Genomic DNA, 24,677 nt, shown 5'->3' with positions numbered 1-24,677 from the left:
ATCTACAGTATGCCTGTTTACTTATTTTCATCCACTCTTCTTTTCATGAAGTTGCAGCTCAGGAACATATCTGTGGAGTCCCCAAGCTGTTTTGCTGTACGAACGAGGGTGTGGATGCCGGGTTGGACAGTAGGGCATGTGGATGCTTTTGGATTGCCCTCATGCATTGGACCAGGGCACATATTGCTGCATATAGCACCTTGTGAGCAGCATCACAAATCAGCCGGCCGAATAGTGAGAGCTGGAGTGGATGGAGAGATGGAAGATGGAGAGAAAGCGGGAGACGGGAAAGGGGAGGGGGATCCTTTCAGTGACAGAGATAGAAAGAGTGGAGCGAGGTAGAGGAGGAGGGGATTGAGAGAAGCAGAGGTGGGGGTAGTCACAGAGAGAATGTGTGAGCGTGTGTGTGTGTGTGTGTGTGTGTGTGTGTATGTGTGTGTGTGTGTGTGTGTGTGTACGTGTGTGTGTATGGGAGAACAAGTAGTGCTGCAGTGGAAACAGTGCGAAGAAGACTGCAGTTTCTGGTACTGATGGGAGAGCGGTCGAGGGACGTTATTAAGGCATTGTAACATTAACCCTAAGTGCCTCTTTGGTGAATGGGTTAGCCTTTTGTGGAGAACAGGATTACGGAATTACAGTAGTGCTGGTAAGGGCGTATTTCAACTCTCTTCTCAGCATTGCTTGAACACTTCCTTTGAGGAATCTGGAATAGAGTTATGAGGCATTTAAGGCTGGGGGTTGCTGTTGTAGTTTTTACAGGCTGTATGTAACTTAGAGTTTCCTTTTCGTTGGTTTCACCATAATGCAGGCGCTGTGTGCATGTTACTTCCTGGTGCATGTGGTCCAAACTTTACTCAAAGCTAATTTATAAGCTTTGTTAAGGAATTACTGAACATCCTCTGGATCCTGATCTGCCCCAGGATCTAGCTGTGGACCTTGTCTTCACCCATGTTGTGTGCAGGCACTGGCACATCAGGCACTGTTTTTAGAAAAGGGATAGGGGGGTGTAGCTCTGGATTTAGATTATTCTCATTGATCATGCCTCATTTAGCTTGCCTGGCCGGTGTAGTACTTCTTTCCTGGAGAGTGGCCAGGAGGCTGCCCTACTGACAGATGCTCTGTTTATCCCTGCAGCCACACGTCGTCTCTCCCAACCTCCCTGAACACACAGAAACAAACAACTGTAGCCAAAAAATGGCACACTACACCAAAATACCTCAGGTCTACTGTATTGTATCCGCCATGTAACAAAGCAGACCCAAGCCGCAGTGCTCTTTATTTTTTGAGTGGTCAGACGTAAAAAGAGGCTGGCAGTTGTGCTGAGGAGTATAGAGAGTAGAGGGTGGGGATTTTATAAAGTGCTGCAGGATGCTCTTTTTTCTGCTGTCTCTCATGGGACATATAGCACAGGCAGCACTGAGGTGACAGTACCAAGGACAAAACCTATCTTGGGCTGCTATTTCTCTTACTACCTAATGCTGACTCTTGCAGGACTGCATCAGGCTCATCATTAGCACACATTAGTTTTCATTTAATCCAATTAAATTCATATGCATTATAACAAACCGACTATGAATAGATTGGGTGTTATTTTTTTTTAGCCCGTTGTAAAGCTCTGCAGTTTCATCAATTTATTTTTTGCTTTGCATCCTGAAATAACATCTTAAAATATAAATCAGGTTTATTCTCTCCCCAGAGTCTTTGGCGTTGTAATACAGATTCAGCCAATTGCTTGTATTTGGAACATGATCACTCAGGTTTCAGGAGTATAGTAAACAAACACAGTGTGGAGGATGTGAGGGATCATATTATATGTATATACATGCAGCTGGGTACATACTGTACCTGCGTACACGTTTACTTCTCCAATATCCGGCGTGCAGGAGACTATTTGATACTGAGCATGCTTTGCTGGTTCTTTTTTTTGTCAGGCTCTAAAACATTCAGGCAGGCTCATTAAGTCCGTACCTCAGGCTGCCGCTTCCATTGGCTCTCACGCTGAGAAATACTCTCAGAATCCCTCATACATAACCAGAAAAATGAGAGGATGCTTTGAAGTTCACCAATCGTATTTCTTTTTTTCTTTTGGCTCCCTCCAAGTAGGCAGCTGGTGCCCGATTGCTGAGAACTGCTGAAAGAAGAAGAAAGAAATAAAAGAGGCTTATTCTAACTGTGCAGCCTCCTAGAGTGTCTTGCTTGCGTGGGTGTGCCCTCTTTCACCCACATCACCTTTGTTTTCCTACTTCCCGCTGCTTCATTAGGTTGAAATACTTCTTCATCTACTCATTTTTTATTAGTATTCCACAAGCATTAGTGTGTTCAAAATGACAAAGCCACCCATATTGGACTCTGAGAATGAGTTAGTGATTTTCTCTCTGACACATTAGCACAACTATGATTGGGATTGCTCAGCCGCTGTCAGCTTCTCACTCCAGGTGAGAGCTGAGCCTCCCCAGTCCTGGCCCCAGCCCATTTGATGGTGTGTTGCTTGCAGACGATGGCAGAGAGCTTCAGTGTTAAATGGTCAGATGCTGTCACCATTCACAGCATCCGGCTGTGCTGATGGGTCATTTTCACCACTATTTAATCTTCAGAGGGAGAAAAACATGCCCGTTTTTGTTGTGAGACCTCTAATAGCATTTTTTTCTCACCATCTAGCTCTCTTGGAAGATAGGATATGTGATGGTCAGAGGGAGCATACTACAGAGCAGGGTAACACTTTGCTGTAGAGAATTAGTGAGAATGTTTTCAGTGTGTTTCATCATATTGGAGATGTTTTGTGTAACGCCTACAATCTTACAGCAAAAGCCTTTGAATTCATGTTGAGATTTTCTGTATGGATAGTTGCACATACGGTATATTCAGTAGTTTGTTTAAAGGAATAGTTTGACAGTTTGGGGAAATTTTTCGCTTTCTGAGAGAGAAGTATATGAGAAGATTGATACCACTCTTTCTGTACAACCAGCAGCTGTTAGCTTAGCTAAGCAGAAAGACTGGAAGCAGGGGGAAATAGTTAGCATGGCACTGTTTAGTTAGCGTGGCAGAGTTTAACAAATTCCTCACTATTTAATGCGTTTTACCTTTCTTCAAAGTTTATTTTCTTAGTTTCTTTAACTGGTACTAAAACCAAAGTGTAAAAACGACAAATCTGCGTTTTATAGGGGTTTTGTGCCAGATTATTTCCTGACTGGGACCAGCAATTTCCTGGAGTGTGCTGGTTGTCTGGCAACTGCTCGTAGCCAATATAAATAGTCCCCAATAACATGGGGAATAATCATTTATACACTTTTTGTGCTAAACATCAAAGCAAACAAGATTTAAAGTGTTAATTAATGAGCTTTAGATGCGCTGGTAGGTGGATATTATTTTATCTTGGTACAGAGCCAGACTAGCTGTTTCCTAAGCTAAGCTAAGGTAACTGGTTGCTGGTAGTAGCTTGATATTTCATGGACAGACATGAGATTGATATCGATCTTCTTATCTAACTCTCAACAAGAAAGCGAATTTGCCAAAATGTCAAAATGTTCCTTTAACTTGAAAAGGGATGTGGTACTTGCAGTCTTGCTGTCTACATATTTTTTCTTCTCAAAACAAGAATGTCAGTAGATGTGGCCTATCTGCAGTGCTGCAGAAGCCCTCTCCTCTTTCACAGTTTCTCCACACAGCTTTACATGCAGATTGGGTCACTGTCTCTGTGACAGAATGATTAATCGACCTATCAGGGGACAGGGAAAGGGGTTGTGCTGAGGGGGAGAGGGAGAGGGAGGATGTATGGCAACTGGCTGTAAATGATCCCTGCCGCTCCTCGCTCAGCATTCAAACCCTGGCGCCTCCCACCTCCTTCTCAACGATCCCTCCTAATAATAGCTGAGTCACATTCAGCTGCAGGTGAGAATAAGCATTGTTTTATCTACATAAAGCAGGTTTGTAAATGAGCCTCTCTGGACTGCCCTTTGGGTCAGAACACAATGAGATATAAAGAGGGAGAGGCTTTCTCTCCTTCTTTTTTAGTGAGATTAGGCGCAAGGCACCTTTTTGACATCCTTATCTCTGATGCTGCCCTCAGATCAGCAGTGACACCGGCAGGATTTCCTAAACCACTTGCATTTTGTTTGAGATGAAGGTGGAATTGCCATGTTGACATCTCTGATTGATGGTCACGGTCTTTCGTTGTAAATGCTTGTATTGTGTTGGTTTGCATTCTGAGCATTTGTGCAGCCCTTAGGCTAAACACAGGGGTCTGATGCCTCTGTAAATGCCCTGTCCTGGACGGCTGCATGAGCAGTTCTGCTCTCTGTGTTGCAGATCGTTTGCTGAGTGAACGTGTAAATGCCAATGTCTGCAAACATCTGTTGTTGTGTGTAGCACAGAGATTGCTAAAAAGTTTATCGTCACAGATATAAATTCAGTTCATCTTAACAAGAACAGATAGTGGTTTGTTTTTGAAAATCAGAATGCAAGTTTGGCACCGGTGAAATAAGCCTTTAAAATTGTAAGGTTTGTCAAAACTATAGGCTACTTCTTATAGCATTAGGCTATATGTCCCTTATTACCCAAATGATGGAGACATACACACCGTAAAAAGGGAGATCACTGGCATGATTTTGCTGAACATTGAAGTCAGCGCTTTGTTAGCTGAATTGAATGGCTTAGTTACTGTTTTGTCACATTACAGCATCCGGACAGATGCTTGGCACTTTCCCATCGATGCGTTGTTGCAGGAGACTTGAAGGCTCTTGGTCAAGAGTTTCAGAATCTGGCTCTGGCACATGTTGTGCACCGCGTGCTGTGTTTTTGGATTTGCCAGTTCCATTGTCAGTCTCTTGGCTCTCTACCATGAAATGACAGAGGAAGGAGTATTGTGCAACTTCAGTAAGCTACCTTGCAGGAATCTTTCTCTGCCACACACTTGGCGTTTATCTGACTGTGCATTGCCAACTGAGATCTGTACAGGAATGCACGCTGACATTATGTGCACAAGATATTATGTAGAAGAGATATCTTTTATGCAGCGTGGTTCAAAACAGCAAATGAAAAAGCATGGAAAGATGCAACTAGCAACAGCTATGAATACTTCAATGTGAATGGACTGATGCTGTAGAGTCAGTAGCACCTCTCAGCTCAATATTTGGATTTACGTTGAGGTAAAGAATGCAGAGCGTTTTGTAAAAGTGTTATCAGTAATGAGTTAATTTAATGGACAACAGTAGAAATAACAATTGCTGCAATTCTATCATTAAAATGAATGTTCTGCTCATACAACTGAATATACTTGTACATATATACTTAGGTTCGGCTCAGGCCAAGATCCACACAGTATCTAATCCTTCAGTGGTCAATAACAAGCAATGCAGCAATCGGAATCCCCCCTTTTAATCCTATTAAAACTCGGTCAAAATGAGACCATTATGACTGTGGGAGCCCAAAGTCCATTTCAGCAGGGGTGAATTACCATAGAGTAGCAAGAGTTCAGTAACAAAGCTGCACATTCTCTCTAATTGAAACAACTCCACCATCTCAGCTCGGCTCTCCGACTACAGTAATGCTCTGTCTGATGGATCTAACAAAATACACTATGCCCCCTGTTTTCTAAATGTTCCAATGCACATTTTCAGCTGAAAGCGAGTCCAGACAGACCAGAGGTCAGCTGTGACTCAGCGGTAGTCGAGCCAATATTCTCTTCCCATTTCTTCAAGTGTGTTTATTATAAATTCAAGATGCGCGTGACGGCTTTGAACAATTGCCTTCTAAATGAGATCCTCGATGTCTTGCACAACTTGGCTGGCACCTAAAATAGCTCAGTGGAATTCAGATGAAAAGGCAAATATATAGCAAATACAAAGAGCACAGACACACACGTAGCTTCTCAGAAAGAGATAATCTGCCCTGCTGGAAAAATACATACCACTTTGCATTAAAGTTGTATTTGCCTAAATCTGAAATTATCAAATTAAGAGCTGCTAACTTCTTGTACATATTTTAAATTTATTCCAACCCAGTTTACTGTAGCAATCACATTAGTGAGACTTGGAGGAAATGATACTGCGCAGGATGCACTGCTACTACAGCTGGAGGCCAAGCACTCCACCCACCCACACATAACCCGTAATGTCACAGATGGCAGGGGCCTCAGTGGGGGCTGGATGATTTCATTGGGGTCACATTATTCAGATTACTTTATATATTTTGAGGATCCTGGTCGTCTGGTCGACAACCGAGAAGCCATTGCTGCTGCTGTTTCTCTTTGAATACAATAACCTTTTCACAGTGACTAATATTCAATACTTAATTTTCCACCCCACTGCTCCTGACTGTTGCCCTGAGCTGCAGTTACATGACCCCATGACCGCTGTTCTCTCCTTTTACAGAAGCCATTTTGAAAGTGTGTGCTCAGACATTTGTAGGTTTTGAACTATGCACTGTAATGAAATGCAAAAAAACCACACATAAAAATGTTTATGAATCTAAAAAGCTACACATACGCATATAGATTGGCCACTGGCAGACAGCTGTGTGAAGTTGTATAGAGGCAAGTTGTAAGGGCCGGGGGAATAGACGTCTGGCTTTAGATCGTTAATTAATTGTTGTTCAAGGTACTTGTTGTCGTGTAATGAAACAGCTGCATGACTTTAGCTCACTCTCCTTAGGTTGTTTTCTCTTGTATCTGACCTGGGTGCTAATAAGCCCTCCATAAACCCCATCCCCAGCTTTACAAGGAGTTGGCTTATCTGCCGGCTGGGGTTTCCTGCCACTGAGGAGGATGTCACACTATGTGGTCAGTAGGCCATCACGCATGACATCAGATGAGGTAGCAGCATTTCTTAGTCATGTGTTTATATTGGACATCCAGGAGATGTACCGGTAGTTTTTACAGTTAGAGTTTGACAGGTGGGAGGTAATTAAGTAAGAACACTTAGCCTGTAGGCATATTTGAGTGTTTCGAAGTGACTCATATTTTTCTCTAATGATGATGAAGACAACATGTGATGTGTTATTCCATTAGTGTGCATGAGAATGATTAAAACATATCCTGCTAATCTTATTTATCTCACATACTCTTATTTATTGCATAAAATATATACAGCTCAGCCCATAGGATATACTGCAAGGTGCACCCCTGTAATTTCAGGGTTAAGTCGCCACAACACCCTGAATCGAGTCTGGCTCGTGTCATCGCTCCACTGTCAGTAGTAAAAGCACACAAATACCAGGAATAATACTGTCAATAATGCTACAAGATAAATGAAATCACACCAGAGCAGTGAAAATATGTTCATACTCATCATCTAATACTGATTTCTGTTATTAAATCTATACCTGTACCACAGATCATATTAAGCAGAGATAAATAGGGATGTTAAGTTTCTGTATGGGAGGGAACAACAACAAATTATTTCTAGGTAGTGATAAGTAGCCTAATGTTTTAAATTAATGTTTCTTTATTAAAGCTTTAGTGCGTAACTTTTTGATATTTATGAACGTCCGTTACATTCAAGCCATTACCAAGCTAATTAAGACTATCAGCGCCACACAACTCTCTCTGTATTTCTCAGTATGGCTGTGTTCAGAAACTGGTGTCATCTGGTGACTTTCGTGTGCAGAAAATTGAGTGAAGGTAATTACCTCTACTGAAGAGTCTATCATGTTTTTTTTAATCCTCCGTGTCCTCCTTGGCTACTAGCAACTGTGTGGAGGAGGGGTGTGGGGGGGGGTGCGCGATTACGGAAGGCTTGTATCATGTGGATGCGACGACAGTTTTGTTGTCATTACTTAGAATTCCTCATGGGGAGACAGAAACTATGCACTATAGCTTTGACTTAACATGCTTATTTTAGACAACATGACTCCAGAAAAAAATAATTTATGTTTACTAATGATTTTTAGTAATGACTACTAATGTAAACTTAATTTGTCTACTGCATCAACTTACCACACTGCGTTTTCACTCTGTGTACTGTGTGAGCCATGTCAAAGACTAATTTCCAATGCCTTGTGATGGAGAAAGTATTTCTGATTCTGGTTATATACCTTCAGTGTTTTTCCTTGGGAACAGCACAGATGTATTGTGTGTTACCATTGTTGTTCAATTCTTTTGAAATGAAAGAAGCAGCACACAGCACAGCCTCTCCCAGTTTCAACTGATTTCTCCTCTAAGTCTACGATTTGTTTTTAATAAACATTGACGCCATCTTCCTTTACCTTCATGTGTCTCGGCTGATAGACTTCAAAGGAAACATTAAACCTTTATGCATCACAGTTACAGTAATTACTCAGTAAAACTACTGTGTTAGTATGTGTGGTTGCTACACCCTGTTTGTTTGTGCACCAAAGATAAAAGCGCTTGATCCCCATCCAACTCGGAGCAGTGTGTTTAGTGATAACGGCCAGATCATGCCCGTAGCTGCCCTGCTCTGGGCCAGGGAGCCGAGCCATTTTGTTTTAACAAATTCTTATGACTCAAACGCTCACTGAGTGAGACGCACGTTGGGAGATCGGAGCTCAAAACACCCACCCATTTCAGTAATTGAGTATTATATGGAATGCATATTGGATTAAATATCTATTTATAACTATCATTCATCACAGGGAACATTTCCTGAGCATGAAAGCTCTTGCTTCAGGATCACCCTGCTCCACACTTGCACAATTACACACATTTAGAGACATTTACACCTGGAAGCTTCCCAGTACAACTACAGTCTGATGTGGTCACCGTGCAGCTCAACTGGAGCAGGTGGAGGTTCAGAGCCTTGCTTAAGGGCATCTCAGTAGTGGTAACGAGTGAATGGCAAGCAGTGCTCTATTACTTCCTTTCCAAGATTTAATCTCTGTGTTTAGGGATTGAACCACCGACCTTCCATATTATAATAATACAATATAAGTAAGTAATACAATGTAAGTAATAATATACTTATTACTTACATTGTATTACTTACTTATATTGCATGTTATACAAGATGTTATACAAGTGTGGAAACAGTTGCATCTATCTATCGATCTATGTATCTATTCATCTATTGTATAGCTAGTTATTCGTAGTATGCATAGTTCAGGTCCCTCTGATTTTTAGCCACCGCTTTGGTCCAGACTAAAATATCGTAACAACTATTGGATGGATTGCCCAGAAATGTGGTACAGACATCCATGCTCCTCAGAAGATAAATCCTAGCATAAATTCTAGCGTCACCAGCAGGTGAACTGTTTTCACGTATCCAGTGAAATATATCAACTACTAAATGGATTGGCACACAATTTTGTACAGAAATCTATGTTTCTCAGAGGATTTATCATATAACTTCTTTGACGTTTCCTTAAGTGCCACCATGAGGTGGACGTTAATGGTTTTGAGTAAAATGTCTCAACAATGATTTGATGGATTCAGGATTCATTGTAATCATTTAGGTATCCCTTAACTTTTCATTTAATCAGGTCAAAAATAAAACGTGTCAAACACTTTAGTTTATGCCGAAATACCTGCAGAACTACTGTAATGACGTTCCCATCAGCCTCAGCTCTACTTTGTGTTTACTGCTAATTAGCAAACGTTAGCATGCAAACACGCTGAAGTAAGATGGTAAACATTATTTCTGCTAAACCTCAGCATGTTAGCATTGTCACTGTGAGCATGTTAGCATGCTAATATTAGCCTTTAGCTCAAATAACAGCTGTGCAGTCTCACAGCTGTAGACTCTTAGTTTTGTTTCTGTAATGTTTAAATTATTAAAACAGCTCGATATATTATTAAGCATGTTTGTCTCTGTTTAGATGCATATCTCAGGATTGAGCTATTCAGTTGTGACCTACTTAGTTTGAGGAGCTAGAAGTCCTGTGGATTTCGGCAGCCTCAGTGAGCAGATAATTCAATACAAAAAAAAGACTAGTAAAGGTAAAAGACTTCCTTCTTTAAATAAAAAAAACAAAAAAAAAACAGTTTATATAGTTGATTTGTCTGGAGTGAGTACTAAGAGCTGGCTGTGAAGCAGGACTAATGGCTGTCATAAAACAATAGCGTACGTCTGTGTCATCTCTGTCTGTCCTCAGAGTGGATGAGATAAAATGCTAGAGCAGGTATCCATGAATGTTAATTTAATTGGGCTGGCTTGGTCTGATGTGAGGGACAAACAGGATAAAATGCACATAAACCTCAAATGTAATTGGATGCTTTTAACACCGTCACAATATCTACAGTAATGTTTAAAAGAGAGCGGAGACAGTTAGGCCTCTGATTGCTGTTTTATTGAGCAACACACTCATTTTCAAATGTGTGATGGGTTAAAGTGAGTAATTTTCCCAATTTTCTCAACAACTTGAACCAGTGTATGTATAATAGTTCAGGTTTTATCTCAGTACTATAGCAAGCTGTTGGTTGTGTGTAACATCTGCCTACATACTGTTACAGCAGCACAAGTTATTTTAGAGACATATATTTAAAGATGTATAAACTGGTACTGGTCCCTGAATAATATAAGCTCATCCTTCCCGCTGTCAGCCTCTATTTAAATAATTCATAGGTGGCAATAAATAGCGGCAGAATCTCCTGCACCAACTTGGAGAATTGGCACTTGGGAAATAGGAAAGTCCTCCCTTGTTTGCCCGTATTACCATGACTTTAATAAAATCAACAGCAGAAGTCTCCTCTTGTTATGCTTGTCATCTTTCTCTGCTTTCTGAATGGAGGTCTCGCCCGATCACTCATCACTCTGTCGCCAGGCTGCTTTCAGCTGCACTTGTCACACTATGATTTCTGGAACCGAAAAGAGCTCTGATTGAACATTTGTTTGGCCCGTGGAAACTGGGGAATGACTTGTTGTTCATTCTGGTTGTTGCTACGGTTAAACACTTTTCCTGGTCAGGCACCGTTGGCTTGAGTACAGGGCAGTGTCCAGACAAAAACAAAGGCCCGATAAATTGAGAATTGATAGTTATTTCTCATAAATACTGTCAGTAACTGACAAATAATTTTCCTCTGACAATGACAACATTGTGAAGTATGTTTTAAACACTGTAGACTGTGCTGTAGGCTGACATAATCGATCATTTTAGGAAATAAATATTGTGAACCTTCTCAGTGGACATGGATTAAATGTTACAAAGCCGAAGGTTTCAGACCTTGGCTGAGTCATAGGTTTCCAAAAAGTGACGCAGTTGTTTAGCACTTCCTCTACTGTCATGTATTAAGAGTTGAATAATCATGTGAAACTCTTACGATGTAACACTTTATCACTGTAGACAATATGGCCAATGTATCAACTTAAGGTTTTTAGTGTATTTGTCACTTGTTGTGATCTGTCATGATATTTCTACCTTTATTATTATCTACCTTATTTAAGAAAATATATTGATCTCAATTATACCTCCTGAATAAATGAAGGTTAACTAACTAACAGTATGACTGATAATGTCCCCAGCATTTGCATCAATGGAACTGGAGATAACATCAGTGTCAAATCTAGCAAAGCCATTTTCGGTGTGTTTGTCTGACTGTGTTTGCTCTTGTGGCAGATGTAGAAGAAAAGATTAGTGACTCAGTGGACCTTTTGAAAATATATACTCTCTCAGTACCATCAGCAGATGCAGGAAATATATATCTGTTTGTTATGCCAGTGCTCCCAAGTCTCAATTCGTTACATTTAAGTAGCACTTTTTTCAAAAGTGACCTACATTTTTCCCCATGCATACACACTTACAGTATAAGAAGTAATTTGGGGTTCAGTGTTTTGCTAAAGAACACTTTTACATGTAGACATGTCCAGGGATCTAACAGCTGACCCATTATTCGACCTGAGCTGCTGCCACCTTTTGATCCTTTTTCGTTATTTAGAGAATTTTCAGAAGACTGAGAGTGAAGTGGCTCTGCTTGGTGTTTAATTGAGTCTTAAATCAGCTCTATTAACATGTAATTCACCACACCTTATTCATCCATTTAGGCATTTAAGTTAAACAAACTATGACAGGTGGCATTTTGGAAGTAGACCATAAATAATTGCCTCTTTTGATTGGTTTCTGGTGGCTGAAAACATTATTATGAACTTCCGAACCTGTGTGTTATCAGTCCTTTTCCCCACGAATTGTTTTGTCTCCAAAATACGTTCATTTGCAACAAACTTGACCCTCCACCCTTCACTGAGCAACCGTCAATATCTACATGCGAATTGTGACACCCAAGTGGAATATAATGATCAGGTACTCTGGCTTCTCTTATGTCTCTAATGTTTTCATGCTGTTTTTCAGGGACTGTGTGTGCAGCCTAAATGAAGAAGTGGAACTTGTTCAAGGATCAGACAACGCCCATGGTCGCTGCTAACCCAACGGGGGCTAGTGCCTTGACTGTGACTCCAGCCCCTGTCGCATTAGTCTCTACTGACAACTCCACCGAACCGGTCGACAAGAACGATGCTTTCGACGAGATCAAAAACAAGTTCTTAAATGAAATTGACAAGATCCCACGTGAGTGCCAGACAAAAACCCAAGCCTGTTCTGATCAACCAACTTGTATTGATGTGACTCTAAGCAATGATTTTGGAATTAGATTTTGTTTTATTTAGCTGCAGGCATTGGCAGCCTCATAATGTCTTTATTCAGTATTGATCACTGGCTGCCCTTTCTAATGGCAGAGAAATCTAATTTTCACCCAATCTAGTTGCTAACTTAGCACCTCTTACTAAATATATTTGGCCCAGGACATGACATGGAGTAGACTAAATGATTGGTTGGTCAAATGTCAAAGTATTTGCTTCTTTCTTCTCTTTCTGGGTGTGGATGTGTCATCATTACATCGGTCTGTATATTCTCCTCAGTGCCGTCCTGGGCCATCATTGCCATTGCCGTGGTCGCTGCTTTACTCATTCTAACATGCTGCTTCTGCATCATCAAGAAATGCTGTTGCAAGAAGAAGAAGAACAAGAAGGGCAAGAAGGGGAAGGGTGACATGGGAATGAAGAACCTGAAAGGGGGAGAGGTATGTTCTTACGCGGGAGGTCGCATCGCGGCCGAGGGGATTTACACCCACACTGTATACAAAGCAAGGCAAACCACGGCCGACCTATTTATGAGCCTGTTATGTAACAGCTGTGGGGCTTACAGTGTAGCTTTGTACTGGAATAGAGAGAAAACATGCATGTAGTTTGACTCAGCTAATTATATAACAAACAGTAGTCCTCTTGTTACACATTTTGTTCTAGTAACACGTTTGAAATATGCTAGATTACATATCATTTATAGTGGCTGTTTTAACGCTTTGATGGCTTTCTAACCCAGTCGGTGTATTCTCCGCAGGTGTTAATAACATTCTTTATCCACCATGATTATTTTTCATTTTTCTCTTTCTTTCTTTTCTGTTATTTAATGTATTTGTCATTGATGTCATTGATGTTACTGTTGCTCTTTCTCTCACTTGTGCTTTGGGGAGTTGAGTGGAAAATGACAGGACTCTTATCTACTCAGCCCAACCATTGTTTCCCCAGTCATTAAAGAGTAATTATGGAAATTAGTAGTTAGCACAATGCAGTTGTTTTTGGGCCTATAATTATTATTTTTCCACATACATGATTGATGATTTGACACAGTACAATATGAATACATCTAAAAGTACAGAGTTGTTTAAAAAGCCCAACGGCCCTGCTGCACAAGATATGATTGTGCTAATTTGGAGGCTTCTCTGTCTGTCATTTTCCTCGCTCCCCACAGTGTAGCTGACTACATTTGCTGTGATTACACATCTTTGGTGTCTGCTGTGAGTTCAATCTCTTCCTTTGTCTCTGCTCTCCTCCTTCCTGCTTTGTGTCTCATGTGTGCTCCGTGTATCTTGACTGTGGTGGACTTCTCTGCCTACGGTAGGTCTGATAGCACGCGGCGCCCCTCTCTGGCAGCTCTGAGTAAGCACAGACCAGGGCAAGGGGGGGAGCGGTGGTGGGGGTGGGCTGGGCTTGGAGGGGTTGGATTGCAGTGATGATGACAATGAGTGCTATGGCTTCCTTAGTTTTTTGCAAGCTTAGGTGCTGCGGGTGCTTGAGGAATCTATGGGAGCAATTAAGCTGCTTCGCAAAATCCACTGAACTGATATGCCGCACCAACTGCTATGTCTTGAATATCCAGAGATTGCAATGTTTTGGCAAAAACAACAGAGCAACGACGTGTTTAAGTGTCTATGGTTTGAAATGAACATGAAACTCATCCTATGGTTGAGCCTTTGAATGACGAGTGCACTCAGCAACTCACTAGAGATCACTAACATGCATGTGCAAGGGGTAAGCTGAGTATTTGTCAAATAATAAGCTGGAACTTTACCTAACTGAGAGCTTTGAGCATGTTTCCACCATGACAGGCCTTTGATTGTGCAACACAACCCAAAAACTCACATATCACAAACAAATTTATCTCCAGAGATACAATGACATTGTGTCTGTAATTCACATGCTGTGCCTCACTTGTGCAAACACGCTCCGAGTTCCACGACAGATAAAGCTGTTTTGTATCTCTTGACAAAGACCAGCATATTCCCTTGCAGTAGGTACCATTGAATGGCCACAACTTGACTTGAGAGTAACTTTCCTGGATGACCCATGCTGCTGACATACTAGGTGACAGTCATTGACCCCCCCCCCTCTCCCTGAAGCACTTGGGTCTCACCGAGGAGAAATGGTGGGCCAGAATGTTTGCCCGCGCCTGACTTGGCCTGATATCACTCGATCCAAAGTTAAAGCTACAATAAACTGGCTGTTTGAACACATATTATCTTTCGATAAAACCGCCGCACTGAGCTAGCAATTCACCCCATTGAGTTGACCAAAGGGCATACATTCAGACAAACCATGTCTTTATCTTTGAACCCCCACTGGAAGTTTGAGAACAACTGGAAATTCTCAATGTAGCATGATCCCTCCATGGATGTGTACATTTCACTCAGAACACGTGTACAGACATTTTTGGGCCCGACAAAAATTAGTTGCAGAGGTTTTACACACAGAAAAAAAAAAACATCAAAGCATTACATTTATCTGTCTTTAGAAATTATAAGGTAATTCATTTTACATTTGCCATCAGAAAATAACTCGGATCCTGCATTGTGTGGCCTGGCATGCTTGAATGAAAAGCATTTAACACAATAAAGAGAGAGAATGTCACATATAAGGACATATAAGGATATTGTGTGTGTGTGTGTGTGTGTGTGTGTGTGTGTGTGTGTGCGAGAGAGAGAGAGAGAGAGAGAGAGAGAGAGAGAGAGAGAGAGAGAGAGAGAGAGAGTAAATTAGTTTTTAAGCATGCATGAGAGCCTGCATGTAAGCAACTGGTGTATGTGTGTGGGTGTGTCTATGTGGGTGCGCAGTACAGAATGGTGTGTAGTGGGTGTGATAGTGTGTGTATTATTTGTGTGTGTGCCCTGTTCCTCTTCCAGCTCATCAGTGAGTAGCTGGACCCTCCAGTCTTACGAAGACATCAGTGTTTTTTCAAGAAGACAGCCATAGGAAAGTAGGCCATACTGAGATATTATCCAGCTCCATACAGTATCGGAAATTAAAGTTTACTTTAATATTCATGTCAGAGCAAATTGCTTTAACTCGATTAGTCACGGCTCCCTCTAAAGAGATGAAAGACTGAAGAGTCACTGTGTGTGATGTAGAGGCAAGATTGATTAATCTTCGTCAATTAAAGCACTGATTTTTGTTCTAGCACATGATTAAGCGTCACAATAATTCACAGAGTATCAGCTGGAAGGATCTGGACTCTGTTTGGTATAAATTGTGAAATATATCAGCAATTCAGTTAGCTACAATAATAAGGTCAGTGTACAATAATAGCAGGAAAATCCTATCAGCAATACCAGTGTAAACACATTGAGATTTTGGGATGTCAGGAGCAAACAGTAATATTGTCTGGCTTGAAATTAACCTGTTTGTCAAACAGCTTACACTATCAGTTGGAGGATATTTTCGTCGACACTGTTAGCAAGTTTTAGAGCTTTTCAAGGAAGGTGTCAGGAATCACTGCGTCAGGAGTTAGATCAAATCACATCTATTCCTCATAGCTCTGTCCTTGGCTTCCTCTCAGGAAGGATGCTCGGCTTCTTGTGACAGCTTGTGTTTGAAATGCTGTACATGGGGTGGACAATATAACACGAATGCCTCTCACTATAGTGCAATGCAGTGCAGTGCAGTAGCTCTGTAATAAATACGAGTTGTGTTCACTTTTGTGTCAAAAAGACAGACTTTGTGGTGTTTTTTAAAGAAAATATCACATGTTGTCCTTGAGTCTGTTTCCTTGTGACTGGCTCAACTTTGCTAATGCCGTCACGATTTTTAAATACTTTTTTAAAGTTAATATGACTCATTTGGGATGAGTCATATTTGGGATTTGTGTAGCTGCCTGTGTAGCTCCCTATGTAACCGCAATGCAGTCCCTTAAAGTCCCCAAGTTCCCATTTTTTGTCCACCCTCTGTGATATCACAATTATAGGCAGCTACACAAGTGACTTATATTGATTTGAAAAGGTTCGACGATCATAGTTTTTCTGAGTGAAAAAGGAGAACTTCCAGAGTTTTTTGCATGGCTGTTGCGCTAGGTTGTAGTATATTGTAAGGTGTTCCCGTTTTTTTTTAATCTGTTGTTTCTCTCTTTTTCTCACTCTTTCTCTCTCTATCTCTCTCCACTCTTGCACAATAACACAGAGTTCTATTGAAATGGCATTTCTACCACATGTTTTACATTGGATTTTAGCAGATTTGAGCATACCTGTAATGCTCGTGAAAAAATAAAGAATTAATCAGCAAATGGTGTCACCCAAGAAATAGTGAAATCAAGTCAGGTTGCAACCGTGGTCATCGATGAGCAGATTGCACTAGTAACATCAGGGTGAGCGGGGGTAAGTGGCAGGTAGGTGCTGTGGCTAACCAGACTGCTGATGCCCGAGGTTTAGTGTTCAGCACAGCCGCCATCTTCCGAAACGCCTTCTCACTCTTCTTCTTCTGCCGCCTGCCCCCACCCTTCTGTCTGTGCAGAAACAACAGGATGATGACGATGAAGAAGATGATGTCGAACCTGGACTGACTGGAGACGAGAAGGAGGAAGAAGTGAAGGAGAAAGAAAAGCTCGGGAAGTTGCAGTACTCCATTGATTATGACTTCCAGGAAAACAAGGCAAGCGCCTGAGTAGTGTTTTTTACTTTATTCTTATTTGTCACATACACACATTGCAATGTAGTGAACTTATATTACTGCATTTTAACCCATCCTGTATAAGTATTAGGAGCAGTGGACAGCTATACATACAGCATCAGCAACTTCTGGTTCAGTGTCTTGCTCAGGGACAGTTTGACATGTGGCCTGAGATTGATCCGCCAATCTTGTGGGTGAGGGGCAACCACTCTACCACTGAGCCACAGCCAAATCAGTCAAATCTTGTCCAAAAGAAGAGCCTCTAGCCTGTTTTGAAAAACAGGATCAATAGTGAAGGTCTTTGGAGCGTGAGCTGGTGAAATGCTGACTGACTTTTAATCCCATACGTCCTCCCTTTCCCAGCTGACTGTGGGAATCCTGCAAGCAGCTGATCTCCTCTCCATGGACAGCGGTGGCACCTCTGACCCTTACGTCAAAGTCTTCGTCCTCCCTGACAAGAAGAAGAAGTACGACACAAAGGTTCACAAGAAAACGCTCAATCCTGTCTTCAATGAGACCTTCACGTTCAAGGTAAGCTCAAACACCTCGTGGTCGCCCTTTACTTATTACTTATTAACAAGAACAACGTGTATGCTAAGCGGTTTGATTTGTAGACAGGTCCTGTTAGAGGTAAAATGCCCCTGCTGTCTTTCTCTGTGTCAAGGAGCACTTAAGCGCTGCTTAGGATCAGATTTCTTTTCCTCAAACACCTCTGGCCAGCAGTGATAAAAGAAACCCAGCAGACATATTGGAGGTGTCAGACAAGGAGAATGTGGTAGAGAATCAAATTAAAGGAGAGGGCCACCTCTGGTGCGTCTCGCCTGCTGACACGGCTCTATAAAAATAAAAAGAATTCTCCAGCACCTTTTCCTTGTCAAAGTCGGGCTAGTTCTGCTGAAGCTGCATGTTATTAAGTCGAGCCATTTTGAGCCCCAGGCTAAAGTCACAACTCCATATTGCTGTATAGTTCTGTTCTGATTTGCATTCTATACAGTAAGTGTAGGATTTTTCAAAAACACAGATGAGTGAAATGGGATTTACTTTCTGTCTTCCAGATTCCATTCCAAGAGATGGGAGGGAAGTCTCTCGTAATGTCAGTCTATGACTTTGATCGCTTCTCTAAACATGATGTCATTGGAGAGATTAAAATACCCATGAACACCCTTGACCTGGCAAAGCCAATTGAAGAGTGGAGAGACCTGGACAGCGCAGATCAGGAAGAGGTAGGAGTCATGCAGCGTTGTATTACTTTTACCATGTTGCTGTTTATGTCCATTACTTCCACTGATGTATGTTGTAGAGATGCATGCTTTACTAGATTTGTTAAGCCCAATACCAAAAAGAACCCCTAATAATCCCTTAGAGAGGGATCCTTATTTATATTTTTACATTGTAAAAGGGCTCGCTCGTAGTGATGAACCTACAGAGAATTATCACCTGAATCTGCAGCTCCCAGAGCTTTATAGTAAGTTTCAGCTCATTGTTTAGCTGTCGGGAGAAAAACGGCACTGTTTTGGTTCACTCACACCGCTCTCATATTGGGGGGTTTTCAGCCACAGCAGGCAGATGTTTAAGCAAAAAATACTGTTTTTCTAAAACCACTGTACGCTACCTGGTCAGCACCAAACGGCAGAGAGACACAGTTAGAGACTAGCTGGGGGACATAGTGGAGCATTTCGCAGCTAAGGAGACAGATATTTCCCTCAGGAGTTGGTTAGAGACCAAAACAGAGCTAAAAGAGAGTAAACATTGGACTTACATTCACCAAGTCGCCAGAAACAAGACTCAAAATGAATGATAATGTTGCCCTGTAACTGCTAGATGTGTAAATAATAACAATAATATCAGCCGATATTCTGCAACAGACGTCTTCTAATTTTCTTTGCAAACTGTAAAACATACATACATACATACATAGACTCTCAGCAAAAACACTTTTTTTCCATGTAGAGCAACCTGAACAGCTAACTCAGCTAATGACATAATACAAAAATAACCACAGGCACAAGGTTGCAACATTAACTGTTTACCAATGAGATTCAGAACACTGAAAGACACACTTTTGTTTTTCTAAGTAACTGCCCTGCTTCCTCTGTAGCCATGCAGCCTGTAATGTGGTGTTTTCATCATTATGCTGCACCACAATATGAAAACCGCTGTTAATCATTGAAACCTCCCCAGAGCCACCTTAAGATAAAATAATCACTCTACAGTTGCTTGCTGTCTCAGATATGTTATTAACTGAGAAGGCCAATGCCTGTAATTCCTGCTGCTAAAACAAAAGTAATGACAGCAGGAATTATTATTTGACATTGTATATTTTGTGTGATTCCAAAGGGACAGTTTGTGTATTTGTGTATCAGAGAAAAGACACACATTCCTCATCAGACCTCCTTTAACGTTATCTTCCCCCATCCCTCCTCCTCACAGCCGGAGAAGCTGGGTGACATTTGCATCTCTCTGCGTTACGTCCCCACTGCTGGCAAACTTACCATCTGCATTCTGGAGGCCAAGAACCTGAAGAAAATGGACGTGGGTGGACTGTCAGGTATATTCACAGAGCTGAGCATCAGATATTGCATTGCATTATCACATCATCACACTTGACACTATTTAAGTGTTCACGATTTGACAAAAATACATCATCTTAATGTGACATTTGGATGCTTGCAGTGGGACTGCAGGGTATACAGGAACGTGCCTGTGTGCACAGCCATTAGGTCGGCCATGCTCTGCTCACGTGCTGACGCTGCAGTGCTTCCCATGCACCAGTTCTCGCTCCCCCTGGCTTCAGCATTGGCCCCATCTGTTGGTGCATTACAGCACTGCAACCCAAACATGCATGTGCAAGGCTTTTTTTTTTTTATTTTAAGTCAGCTACATCACGATTTTGCCTTCTTTCTGTTTTCAGATCCTTATGTGAAAATTAACCTGCTGCAGAATGGAAAGAGGCTGAAGAAGAAGAAGACGACAGTGAAGAAGAACACTTTGAATCCGTACTACAATGAGTCCTTCAGCTTTGAGATTCCTCTCGAGCAAATGCAGGTAAGGACATGGACTCCGGAAAGACTAGCATCGAATCCTACAGGAATAAAAGTGCTGTCCCGAAGGAAGTAGTGGTTTTAAACGTTTAAAGGCAAATGTGTATCAGTGTGCCCAAACAAGCAATCAGGCAGGTGGAGAAAAATCCAGTAATTGCTGGGAAGCAATTATATGGACACATATAATACCTGTACACTGAACATGACGGTGACTAATGTTAAGGAACTTTAGATAGATATTGTTGTGTAATTGTTGACACAATGGTTTGACATTTTACTGAAATATGCTTATTCACTTTGTTGCTAAGAGTTAGATCAGAGGAGACTCCAGGAAGTCAAAGAGATAATCTAGCACATGACCTATTGTACACATTAAAACAGAAATATAAAATCATTTCAATCTTCTCATCTAACTCTCGGAAAGAAAGCAAATGAGCCAAAATGTCAAACTATTGCTGTAGCATCCAATAATTGACACTGGTGTGTTCATGGCCATTCATACAGCACATATAAACGAGAAACACTGTCATTTCTTTGGAGAATGCTGTGCTATGCTGATTGATTTCCTACACTGTTGATCTGGCAAACAAATCCGCATCAAACATGCAATAAACATATTTTATCAAAATATTCAAGTAAGTGTACTTTACAAGAAGAAACACCTAAATAAATCAAATATTTAATGTATTTAATGTATGAAAATAGAAGTAAGCAGGACACTAGACATTTTTAGACTCCACACAGATGGTAGCAAGTCCCATACCCAACCAGACCCACCCCTGACACCCGCCAACCAATGGGATCACTGCAAGCCCAAACACTGGGCATTATGCACCATCAACTGCAATACTTGCCCCTTTAAAAGTATTTAAGTAATATTCTGCACTGTCTATCCCTCATATCCATGTAATCATCCTGGCATTCCTCTCCCAGAAAATCGTGGCTGTGATCACAGTGCTGGATTATGACAAGATTGGCAAGAACGATGCCATTGGGAAGATCTTGGTGGGAAGCAAGTCCACAGGGGCCGGGCTGAAACACTGGTCCGACATGCTTGCCAACCCCCGCCGCCCTATCGCCCAGTGGCATCCACTGCAGCCAGAAGAGGAGGTGGATGCCGCCCTCGCAGCCCTGAATGCCAAGAAGTAAACACATCGTCACCCACCTCCACCATACCTACCCATGCATTTCCCATCCTTTCCCCAGGTCCCACATATCAGTGTATATTCCAGAAGAACACCCCAACTGTACATCTGCTCCCTTTCAAAAAAAAAAAAAAACTACCCCACCCCCTCCTCCTCTCCCGCTGCCACCTTTCAAAAGATCCATAGATACCATTCAACATGATGGGAAATATAGTTTAAAAGCAAGCATCATGTTATATGAAAATCATGTCATTGAAAAAAGAAGACACGTTACTGGATGGACAGATACTCCGTTGATTTCCTTGACTTCCTTTAGATCTATTTTTGTATTGGGGTTGTGGTTCCATTAATAAGAATACACAGTAGACTACGAAGAACAGTAAGAGTGCTATTTGGGAATCTGGTGATAGAGGGGATAAAACATACATTCTCTCATATTGTACTTCTCACCCCTTCCCTTTAGTGACACAGTTTGCTTAGAATAGTGCTTAAAAATAAAATGCTTTATACTGCCATATGATAGAGAAATAACACAAGCAGGTCCATTCCTTAGGTGTATTGTGCACCATGTTCCACACCTGCCAGTTATCATACTAGATGATTCTGTTAGTTTGATGTACATTCCTAGAGTTGGGTAGCACGTAGGGATAGGCACATATCCAGTTGCCCACAAACACACTGCCTTTTTTTGATTAGTTAACCTTTCACCCATCGTCTCAGGAAAACTGAGAGGAAACTGAAACTCCATGCCTTTTTTTCTAAACGGGTTCTTATTATTCAATTGCTCCACTTGATGAGAATGAAATGTTGGATTCAGAAGCTTGAGCGCTTGTTTTTTTCGGTGACGTAAGGCTCACGACTAGTGATAGTTTCGTTTATCCATGAAATGGTACGTTAGGAAACAGGGAGTGGTGGATTTTTAGTAACAAAAAAAAAAGGGTATGTGTCTATTTTTTGACTGTGCAAAAAGGGCCGTGTCTGTCATTTGAATAACAAAAGGCAAGGAAATATCAGAGTGGGTACAACAGAGACTGATTCCAACCACCAATGACATGATATTTACAAGGTGTCGATTACTGCCTGCAGTCCACCTCCTCCCCTCCCAACGCCTCTGATTCTGTATCTCACTTGTTCAGTGCTACTGCCATTAGTCATGGACTTGACACAAGGGTTTTACTTCAAAGGAATCCCTATAACCGTCTTACAGTCATAAAGGAGACAAGCCTTCAAAGTAACAAAATAAGCAATTTTCAACTACCAGGGACGCCTTCCAGTTAGCGGTGTTGTTCTCTTCATTTCTTTATTTACTTTTTACTTTTATTTATCCAGTTGTATTTATTTTATTTAACTTAAAATACTTTTATTCCTCAAGCACTTTAAATCCAAATGTTATGTTTAAGTACCGTCAGAAAACCAGAGCTTTAATGATTTATGTTCGCAATGACTGCTGGTTTTAAGACGAAAAAAGGGAGTGCATTGTGTATGCAGTTTATTTGTCGTTGCTTTGTTTCCGCTCAGCTTTTTGTGTATGCGTTTTGATTGTTTGAATATTAGGTTTCTCACTTGATTGCAAGGATATGGTCTGGAAGAAGGCACCGATCCGTGTGTATGTTATACACAGCTTACCAAACTGTTGAATTTAATTGCACTACTGGGTATTGTTCTGCTGTGTGGTGATTTGACACTGTTCTTTGATCTGTGTAGTTTTTTTTCTTCCTCTTTTATGATAAAATGTTGTGAGATTGAATTTTTCTGTGGCACAATGTGGCATGCCAGACAGGTGGAGTCCATATAAATGGACTCCTCTAAAAAGAAAAGAGACACATTCAAATCTAATGCTGCTCCCTGGCTGCTTCACAGAATGTAATTGGTTCAGTGTAGATTACTATTCTGTTGAAGAGGAATTTTGAGGACAAACTTTGACAAAATCCAAACTGTTGTCTGACCAACACTCCTCTGCCCTGAATACATTGGTGAATGCTTAATTGTTAATTCAAATCCTGATATACATCAGGTATTTGGGCCCAGCTACACCTGCTTGCAGGTCTAGTTATTAGTTCAAATCAGTGCTGTCTGCACCAACAGCAAAAACTACCCGTCGACTGTGTGCAAAAAAATGCAACGTCAATGTAAATCAAATGTAGACAGTACCACAGCATTCTGGGAATTTAATGAATGCTTTTGTATCTTTCTCTGTTGGAAATTGTAACGCTTTATTTTTTTTTTTATAACCAACATAGACCATGTTCAGTTTTCCATTTTTCATCTCACATAATCTTTTTCCTTTGTTGATGAAGCAACGATAAAGAAAAGGCAACATGGAAGCAATCAAGCAACCCATTGGTGTGTAGTTTTGCCTATATACATAGTTCACGTTGATACTGCATGTTTATACAAACTACTGTACATAGGAGCATGTTTTAGAGACAAAGCAAAAATATCTCGTGTACGTAAGTGGGTGTCATTTGTCATTTTAATAACACAAACGAAGGGGGAAAAAAAAAAAAGATGCACTGTATATTTTCTAAATGAAACAAATGTGTATTTATTTTCCATGAGGGTCATTGGAGAGAATGTCATACAAATATTAGAGTACCATTACTAATAAGAACCTTTCCACGCCTGAAACTCTTAAGCAAGTGTGTCGTCCAGTACTGTGTGTGAGTTCATGTAGGATGAAAATGTAGCCGCATGCTTGCTATATAATTCCTTGTGATCAAACTTTTGATTTGATATAATTTATCTGCCATACATTTTGTTTCAGCACTTTTCTGAAGGCCAATGTTTGGCACATTTCTGGATTTTATTGCTATTGCTTATTGCTTTTTTTGTTTGTTTTTTTTAATCTTTTTTTTTAAACAAAACAAAATATGTTTCAATTGTTTAATGTTTGGGATGGTGGGGGGTCTCCAAGTCTTTAAGAGGAATATTTTCTAATAACAGATTTGGCACTGTGTTATTCTGAAATAACTCATTAGAGGAAGATCCAATCATTCCGCAAATCTGTAGGTGGTGGGAGCCAGTTTGGAAGTCTGTTGGATCATATCTTCGTATGAAATGCATTTCCAGGAGCCAAGAGATGAATAATCCCATTCCAGTGTACACCAATGACTTGGAATCCCTTCTTCTCTCCTTCTTTCTTCTGGGAAGTTTTTATTTTTCCACTTCTACAGTACTTAAATGACCTGAAACCCTTCACGGCTGTGTCTCTTTTACTGTGTTTATTATACAATACGTGTATGTGTATACAAGATAAGTGAATAATATAAAACTAAAGCCATAAAACTCAAGCACTAACTCTTTAGAGCTCAGCTGAGTAGAGTGTATTTATGAAGAAAAAA

General features: G+C 40.9%; 1 protein-coding gene across 1 annotated transcript; it reads left to right on the top strand.

The window, feature by feature from the left end:
* Positions 1 to 497: 497 nt before the first annotated feature.
* LOC144521145 (synaptotagmin-2-like) lies at positions 498 to 23,112 on the top strand. Its single transcript, XM_078255508.1, has 9 exons — positions 498 to 646; positions 12,232 to 12,447; positions 12,798 to 12,958; positions 16,995 to 17,132; positions 17,514 to 17,681; positions 18,206 to 18,373; positions 19,581 to 19,698; positions 20,062 to 20,195; positions 21,125 to 23,112. The coding sequence occupies exons 2-9, from the start codon at positions 12,252 to 12,254 to the stop codon at positions 21,338 to 21,340; spliced, it is 1,299 nt and encodes a 432-aa protein (XP_078111634.1). The 5' UTR covers positions 498 to 646; positions 12,232 to 12,251; the 3' UTR covers positions 21,341 to 23,112.
* Positions 23,113 to 24,677: the final 1,565 nt, after the last annotated feature.

This window comes from Sander vitreus, chromosome 7 (assembly GCF_031162955.1).
Source record: "Sander vitreus isolate 19-12246 chromosome 7, sanVit1, whole genome shotgun sequence".
Lineage (NCBI taxonomy): Eukaryota > Metazoa > Chordata > Actinopteri > Perciformes > Percidae > Sander > Sander vitreus.
Note: the sequence above shows the minus strand (reverse complement) of the source record. Positions and strands in the feature narration are given on the sequence as shown.